General features: G+C 38.6%; 2 protein-coding genes across 2 annotated transcripts; both read right to left on the reverse strand.

The window, feature by feature from the left end:
* Positions 1-1,762: 1,762 nt before the first annotated feature.
* Positions 1,763-2,642, reverse strand: NF-YB7 (nuclear factor Y, subunit B7). Its single transcript, XM_021956234.2, has one exon. It carries the CDS (start codon positions 2,611-2,613, stop codon positions 1,921-1,923), a length of 693 nt encoding a protein of 230 aa, XP_021811926.1. The 5' UTR covers positions 2,614-2,642; the 3' UTR covers positions 1,763-1,920.
* A 737-nt stretch (positions 2,643-3,379) lies between these two features.
* Positions 3,380-8,608, reverse strand: LOC110755078 (putative methyltransferase PMT26). The gene is made up of 9 exons (XM_021956238.2): positions 8,308-8,608; positions 6,851-7,942; positions 6,617-6,766; positions 5,894-6,164; positions 5,321-5,431; positions 5,054-5,228; positions 4,424-4,696; positions 3,965-4,159; positions 3,380-3,861 (listed from the first exon to the last, which is right to left on the reverse strand). The coding sequence occupies exons 2-9, from the start codon at positions 7,904-7,906 to the stop codon at positions 3,633-3,635; spliced, it is 2,460 nt and encodes an 819-aa protein (XP_021811930.1). The 5' UTR covers positions 7,907-7,942; positions 8,308-8,608; the 3' UTR covers positions 3,380-3,632.
* Positions 8,609-8,858: the final 250 nt, after the last annotated feature.

An 8,858-nucleotide genomic window follows, 5' to 3' on the forward strand; every position in this document is an offset into this window, starting at 1 on the left:
ACTGCGTTTCAATTTTTACGAACAAGTGCCAGGGCCGAGAGAAGGGGCTTTATCTTTAGAAAGGCGAAGTACCCTGGCGAAACACTGCGTTTCAATTTTTACGAACAAGTGCCAGGGCCGAGAGAAGGGGCTCCTTCGGCCAGCTTATGGCCGTGATTTATCAGGCACAAATATTTTGCAGCTCAGAATGATTTGAAGCTCAAGGCCTTCTGTGACTCTGATTGGGGGAGTTGTCCCACCACAAGACGATCTGTGACAGGTTACTGTACCTTTCTTGGCAACTCTCTGATCTCATGGAAATCAAAGAAACAAAACACCATTGCACGTTCGTCTGCAGAAGCGGAGTACCGTGCCATGGCGGATACATGTTGCGAGTTAACATGGTTGAGATTTATTCTCAATGATTTGGGCATTCGACATTCAGAACCAACAACCCTACACTGCGATAACCAGTCAGCCTTACACATTGCCAAAAACCCTGTCTTCCATGAACGGACAAAACATATTGACTTGGATTGTCATTTGGTGCGACAAAATATTACATCAGGATTGGTATCCACTACATACACGCCAACAAATTTGCAAGTGGCAGACCTCTTCACAAAACCGTTAGGGAAGGCTTCCTTTGGAACACTACTTGGCAAGTTGGGACTGTACAATATCCACTCACCAACTTGAGGGGGAGTGTTGAGATATGGGTTTATTCCAATTGATATTTGGGAATATTGTAATTGATTCTTTCCTAGTTTAGAGATAGCGTGGCCTGGTGTTTAGGGTCCTAGTTTGGCTAACTGCATAATTGTGGGATCTATATTGTTGTATCAATCCCTATATATGTACCTGCACATATTGTATGTAATAACAACGAAATATAGAATTCCTTATACCAGATTTTACACATAGCCCCAATTCCAAACTTCATATCTCTTGATAATGCTTCCCCACTAAATAAACCACATTTAAAGCAAATTGTAGGTGAACTATCATCAGGGACGGATCCAAGATTTGAAAATAGGGTGGGCTAAATTTATCTTACATACAAACCTAGAAAATTTGATGGTACGAGTGAATTTCATTGAAGTATGAATTTTAAGGTCAATTAGCAATTACATGATAAACTTCTCCATGAAAGGAAAAGAATTGAAAGCATTTATTATCCATTACAAAAGAAGAAGAAAAAAAAACTGAACCATTTTAATCCATCCAAGCCAACTTGGAAAATAAAAATGAGAAGAAGTAGCCAAAATTTATAAGACCAAAAAATGAATTGATGTTTTATGTACACTAGAAACGGTAAAGGTTTTTTTTTTTACAGAAAAAAGTAAAGGATGTTCTCTAGGAATGTGTGTTTTATGAAAAAGGCCGAGTAATAAATATTAATTAACTAAAGAAGAAAAAAAAAAAGATTTTCTATGGGTGAGATCACTAGGATGGAGTGTGTGGAGGTGTGCTTTGGTGGGCTGAGTTTTAATATTGGACTATAAAATATCAAGTCGCCCAGGCTATAGCCCATGTTAGCGTGGACATAGGTCCGCCCTTGACTATCATCATAAATGGTTTTTCGTTCACCCAAATAAATTAAATACTAAAACATTATTTATCCAAAAAAAATTAATAGTAAAAATAAATAGAGTAGCTTCTTAATGTATTACGTTCTTAGACTCCACAAAGCTAATCATAAATGCAAAAAAACAAACAATAGCACTCATAATTGCAAGAATTCATGATAAAGCTTCATCATCACATTTCATTTTGCAATTTATGCATGTTATACATACAAGCTCTTTCCAAATACACCTCCTAAAGATTGAGCCAAGTATAAGTATATATCAACATTTACATTTGTATAGCATGATATAAGGGAAGAAAAAGAAAACAACCATCTCTTCTCTTTGTTGAGTTACTGTTTTCTTCTTACCATTACCAATGCCCCACTGAATCAATCTGATCTTGTGGGTGCAATTGTTTTTGAATTGAAGTTGGGGAGAAGGGCAAAGAAAAGGCTGCCTGATGATGATCCGCAGTGGCGGCGGCTATGAAAGATGGCTGAGACAGGAGATTGGTGGAAGAATATACACAATTATTGTAAGCAGATACTAAAGTCTGTTGTTCTTGTTGTTCTGGTTGCTGGTGGTGGTGGTTTTGTTGGTGTTGTTGCAGCTGCCTTTGTTCCAATCTTTGTTGCTTTGGAACATTTAGCTTTTCCCCTTCCAGTTCTCTATATTTCTGGAGGTAGAGCTTTAATGGATGTACATAGTCCTCAAATCCGAGGGTTGTGATGGCCCAGATGATATCTTCACCGTTGATGGTCTTCCTCTTTTCTCTCTGGCATTTATCAGAAGCTTCTCCTGTGACAAAGCTTATGAACTCAGAGACACATTCTTGAACAGTCTCTTTTGCATCTTTTGAGATTTTTCCATTGCCTGGGATCACTTTCTTCATAATGCGACCAACATTTGCTATGGGGAGGAATCTATCTTGTTCTTTATTGCTATTGTTATTGTTATTATAGTTGCTATTGCCGTTGTTGTTATTGCTACTTGCACTGCTCTTTACACCACATGGGTTTTCTGGGCTCCCTCCACTTGGCCCATTTAGCCTCTCATCTTCCATTTTTTCTCTTTTCTTTTGTTAAAAGGAAAATTGGTGGTGAGTGTTTGAGGATTTTGGTATTTGTATAGCCTAAAATTAAATAGAAACTAAAACCACAAAAATAGGCAGCTGAAGAGGTTCATTTTCCCCAATTAAACTCCCCAGGGACTCGCTCTCTCTCTCTCTCTCTCTCACCAGTCAGGAACTGTCATCACCTAATCTAAGCAACTTTCTTTTCCAACATAAAAATCACTTCTTAATTACGTGGCATACCCCCCTTTGATCCAGTAAACCTCTCCTTTTCTACTCTTTTTCAAGTCTCCCAAACAAGTTTTCGAGAATTTAGACTTCGGATTCATTTCCAACATTGAGAAGAGAAACACTACAAGCTACTCTGTGCATGCCCTGATACTACGAAGTATTCGGGCAGTCTCCCAAACAAGTTTTCGAGAATTTAGACTTCGGATTCATTTCCAACATTGAGAAGAGAAACACTACAAGCTACTCTGTGCATGCCCTGATACTACGAAGTATTCGGGCAAGGCTCGACATTAACAACATTTATCCCCGTCGGGTGTTAAAAACATTATTTGTTATATTTTCGTCTGATTTTGAAAATCTGGTGAGTGTCCATAACAGGTGTACCTAATATGGCCTAGATCTTGAACCATTTCCCTCACATCACATCAATTTACCAGTCTAGGTAGGCATTTCGAAAGGGACAATCCAAATCCTCAGATATTATTCGACCAAAAAAAAATCCTTAGATATTAAAATAAAAAATAGGTTTACACTTGCAATGTTCTCATTTTCTTTTTCCATCAATAACCAGCAAGGTAATGTTACAATGGAACTCCAAACATCAAATTTTAAAAAAGAAAGAAAAATGTAACAAAAAATCAAGACACTACTACAAGGCCTAACTAAAATGATACAATGGCTAATATAAAGTACAATTACCATGAATTTTCAATTAACAACCAGTACAAAAAAGAATGTGTAACTATATCCTCTTAGCAGCCAGCCACTCCGGGGCACGCTTACGCAATGGCATACTTGAGTGTCTCCGACTCTTTTGGCCGCCACAAGGACTTTTGGACGCAAAGCAATCCCTCCTTGTCTTTGGAATAGGTCATGCGAACCTCCCACTGCATTGACTTCACCATGTTCTCCAGCTCATTAATAGTCTCAACATCGTCTCGCACGATAAGCTTTCCCTCTGGTCGAAGGATCCGATCAACCTCTGCAACTACAGCCACTAAATTGCACCTGTCATTCATAAACCATTCCAAAGTTAAGACGGCAAAAAGAATTGGTGAATGAAATGAATGCTTTGCTGCTGCGAAAATGAGAAATGGTATATAGTGCATACCTCTTTTTAAGCTTGGAAAACAGATGATCTGCATGGAGAAGGTCATAGGACCTGGGGTAGGTGCTAAATGATTCACACCAATCATGATATATACCAAACAAACCTCGTTCATAAATTATGGGTAGTGTATCTGGAGCATCTACCGAGACCACGTTCATGACCCAAATTTTCAAATCTTTCAAAGCAGCAGCAAATCTGCAAGCACAACCAGAAGTCAGCACCAATGGAAACAGACAAAAGGACTAGATACAATAAGCTACATCACACATATAATTACGAAACCACCACCTCTAACTCAATATCCCACTTGTACATAATCCTTGGCAAGCTCAAGAACAACAAAGATAAATGATACAGTAGAAACTATAAAGTCAGTCGATTTTTACATGCATCAAGCAAAACCCATCAAAACACACTATTGAAGATAACATTATAACACAAAGGAACCATTTCACTTACCCTCCGTACACAGCTCGCATGTCCATAACATTCCTAACAGATGACCAGTTAATCCCCATTCCATTTAGATATGATTTGGTCACCACGCGTTTCCAGTGCTCATAGTCTGCAGTGAAATCCTCAGGGGCAGGTTTCCCATAAACACCAACTTGGGAACTTAACAACCAGTAAGGTGTCTTGTCCAACCTCGATGGCCACTGTTCAGGCCATTCAGACCCACGCTCTTTTGCATCTACAGGCACTTTGTGCAAGCATGCTTGTAGTGGCACATTCCTGTGTACAACAAATCAACCATGGATTAGGGCAGCCATAGAGCTTGAAAATTATAGTTATTTTCAGGTCTGATTACTGGAACACCATTTCCAATTCTAAGAAGAGAACAGTTGTGTTCTTCCGAATACATCATAGTATTCTTTCACATGATTTAAGAATCACTGAGAAAATATCCATTCACCAACACAATAGAAGTTCAGCAGGCTCATTACGCCATAAATAGAACTTTGTGATTTGATCCAGAAAGATTCTTGACAACTAAATCAAATGTCCGGAAAATTAGTGTTCCAATTTCTTCATTGAATTTAAAATATACAAATATATGAAAGAAAAAACGAAGTTAAAGATAACAAGTACCAGGCTGCATTTGGATCATCAGTGTTAGCACAGATAGGAGGATTGCTCTGTGATCTTTTCTCATAGCACTCATTTGAAGTGGGCTTTCTGTATATGGCTGCACCAACTCCATTTATTGTATCCTTATTAATTGACACAAGTTCCCAGCATAGCGCTTTCGTTAGTTCCTTCATGGCTGTAAATGTTCCCCACAAAATTGCCTCATTAGAATTCACCAACCAACTCCAAATTAAAAATTCTGAAGATACAAGGTTTTAAATAATTTACCATTCCATATTTGAACATCTTCAGCCAGCTTCTGATAAACTGGAGTAGCAGACCAGACAAAGAAACCACCAGGTCTCAATACACGATTCAGCTCCAATAGAAGCTTACCACCTGCATATCATACTTAATGTGAATGTCCAAAACAAAAGAATTGACCAAATAAGCCCCCTCTAACTATTACTACAGCAGAAAAGGCTGGCTAAACATCTTCCAAATGTAGAAGCCTCTTTGGTTTTTTGTTCACCAACACTTTTCTATCATTAAAATCATGGAAGTAGAAAACAGTATTTAAGATGCAGCCAAACAAGATTTGAAAACTTCTTCCAGAAGAAGTTTCAGAAAACAAGCTTGAAAACAAAAGGCATCAAAACAATGTTTTCAAAATCTCTTTCAAGTTTTCAACTCAGAAGACTTATTATTGCTTTTCAACATCATTTATAACAGTTCTTGAAAACTCAGCCAAACAGGGCCCTTACTTCTCACATATGGAAACAGAAATTTAAACAACAATCTAAACCCAGATGACCTTGATTTCATTTAGTCATCACAAATTAAATCAAGTAATTGGAATACCTTCTATATGCCAAGGAACCCTGCAGCGGGCACAGTGGACAACATCAAAAACTTTGCTGGGGAAAGGAAGCCTTTTCGTGCCCATTACAGCAGATATAGCAGGAATTCCTCTTTCAAGTGCAAACTGCACTTGAGCTTCATGCTCATCTTTTGGGGCAAATGACATTGCAAGGACATCTCTGTCAAAGAGATAGCCTCCAAAGCTTGCAACCCCACATCCAACATCTAATATCACACGTGATCGTTTTCCCCATGCAATATCAGGAACAGACTGCAAGATAAAGACAATTAAAGCTAAGCAAAATGTAATTTTGATTAGCACTAAGAAGAACAGTTACTAGTAGACTTAGTGGAAACTAATTATTTAAAAACAGTTATTTCCCAAAGACCATCAAGTTAAAATGATGAAATTACTAATACGTTGATCTTATAATTGAGAGTTTATAAAAGTGAGCCCCGGAAAGCTTTTAGCATAAATAGGTCTCAAGTCTAACACCCCAGAACTACTAAGATTGGATGCAACACATTGTTGACTATACGAAGAATATTCCTCAAGGCATGAGTTGATTAAAATATTAGGGGGAAAAATCCAAGGATTGAATGCACACATTGTGAAAATGCAGGTAAATGTGCATGCAGATTTACAGTAAGAAACTAAACTGGCATGCAAAGTAATACAAGTGGACTGGATGTGAAAAGGATCAGATGAATAAAAGTATTCACCTCTTGTATGAAATCTATATAATGAAGGGCACCACGCTTGAATTGAGTTCCACCACCAGGAAAAGTAAGATATTCACCAGTAACTTTGACCCAATTCTGATGTCCCTTAACTTGAGCAAGCTTGGTATGGGGAACATTGTAGTACCATATCTGCAACAATGCACCTTATCAATTTATCTCAGAAAGGAGAGAGTTAATGTGGAAATAAATTGGCATTTTAATTCAGTTATATACCTTTTCCCTGCTCTTTGGCCATTCAATTGAGCGTCTATATCCTTCCGGCACAGGAAGAAGGCAGGTGGGGGCCTCTTCGGGACAGTGCCTCTCACGATGTTCGTAATGCTTGGTACTATGAAGACTTTTAATGGCTTGCAAATTGTCAAGGCATGGGATGAAATCAGGCCCAGCAGTGGAATTGCAGAGCTTCCAGTTGTAACTAGTTTGCTGATTTGAAGAAAGTTGAGCCTCCTTCTCATTCTTTGACTCTGTCGATTGAGTTGACCATGACCCATTTTGAGTTGCAGTCTCGTTCAACAGCTCTGACTGAGCAACAGATGGAAATACCTCATTACTACTCTGGTTTTTGGCCTGCCCATTTTCCTTTTTCTCACCATCTGACTCCTTAGTGTCAGTTAGGTCCACTTTCTCCTCTATCTGACCATTCACGTTTTCGGTATCCTTAGTTTCATCCGATTTCTTGTCATCGTCACTGGAATCAGACTTCTTCTCATTATCATTTTCAGTACCATCACTCTTCTTCTCTCCATCTTCTTGATTCGACACTCCATTTTCCACCTTAGAATCTCCATCCTCCGTTTTACTTCCTCCGTCCTCTGTTTCAGTTTTTGACCCATCTTCAGATTTCTCCTCATTCTTCTCTTCAGTTTTCTCCTCAGGCGTGTCTTCAGTCTTTTCAACAAATTTCTCCTCAGTCTTCTCCTCTGACTTCCCTTCGACCTTCTCTTCAACTTGAGTAGCACCATCACTGCTGTCTCCTTTGGTTGCATCCTCAGGTAAATCACCTGGGTTATCTTCAAATTGCCTGGTAGTGCCCTCATTGGTGTCACTCACTTGTTCCTTCACATCGACCTTATTGTTGTCTTGCTCGTTGAGCTCGCTCTTTTTCTCCTGAGGTACATCTACATTTTGAACAGGAACTACAGACGACGAGGTCATCATCCAAACCCCGACCAAGCACAAAGCTACAAACACCACAATGGTCACGGTCGAGCAGTAACTACTCGCCGAAGACCTCCTATTGTCCACTCTAGTATATTTCCCTGTCGCCATGTTTTCCCAGCACAAGTGTTCTGTAATAATCTACACCTGAAAATAGAAACAACATAAATACAAAAACAAATTACTCAACAACGTAATTCAATGCAATTCAACAGATCCAACAAGATTGCCCAGATCTAGCAATACCAGAAAACGAAAAGATGAATATAAAGTTATGAAGTTGCTAAAAATGGAAATTGGCAACGCAAACTGAAAGGCAAAGATTACTAAATACGACAATCACAACCAATTGAAAACTATGAAACACAGGGAAACGAGTCAGAGTCTCCCAAGAATCTAGATTTAGCTAAGAAAAACAAAGACACAACCATGGAATGAAATAAACAAATTAACAGATCTGCATCCAATATGAAGAAATCTGAGCTGAAAATTTTGAAATCTTTTGGAGGTACCTTGTTTGCGAGAACAATGTGAAGAAGATCTGATCTCTGCGAGAGAAAGAGAGCAAAAGCTGCGAGGGTTATCCCTCCATGTTCATCGCCAGAGAAAAGAAAAGAAAAGAAAAGAATAGAAAAAGAAAGAGAGGGATTTGATATTGATGGTTGCTTGAGAGAGAGAGAGAGAGAGAGAGAGTGGAGTGTAGTTGGCAAAAGGGTAGAGGAAGCGGAGGAGATTTAATAGCGAAGAGTTAGGAGAGAAAAGAGAGAGAGGACTTTCTTTCTTTCTAAATCGAATAATTATTATTTTTATTGTTTTGTTATGAATTGCACAGTATGAAGAACTTCCAGTTTATTTACGCGTCATTCCTAGAGAGAGAGAGAGAGAGAGAGAGAGACGGCCACAAACAGGAAAGCCGTGAAAGAGGACAAGCTATGTAAATCCGGCCGCATACTGCGGAAAGGGTAGTTTCGTAAATGTCTTTAATCTGATCCATTGAATTCTTGAGAGATTCACTATTACACCTAATATAGGAGTCCAAATTATTAAAAAAAAATCTAAAATA

This window comes from Prunus avium, chromosome 4 (assembly GCF_965620075.1).
Source record: "Prunus avium chromosome 4, drPruAviu1.hap1.1, whole genome shotgun sequence".
NCBI lineage: Eukaryota > Viridiplantae > Streptophyta > Magnoliopsida > Rosales > Rosaceae > Prunus > Prunus avium.

Excerpts from the sequence above, each read along its gene's own strand:
- NF-YB7 (XM_021956234.2), bottom strand. The coding sequence starts at position 2,613 with ATGGAAGATGAGAGGCTAAATGGGCCAAGTGGAGGGAGCCCAGAAAAC.
- LOC110755078 (XM_021956238.2), bottom strand. The coding sequence starts at position 7,906 with ATGGCGACAGGGAAATATACTAGAGTGGACAATAGGAGGTCTTCGGCG. Across the intron at positions 6,767-6,850 it reads GGCCAAAGAGCAGGGAAAAG|ATATGGTACTACAATGTTCC; the intron begins GTATATAACTGA and ends GCATTGTTGCAG. Across the intron at positions 6,165-6,616 it reads ATATAGATTTCATACAAGAG|TCTGTTCCTGATATTGCATG; the intron begins GTGAATACTTTT and ends TTTATCTTGCAG.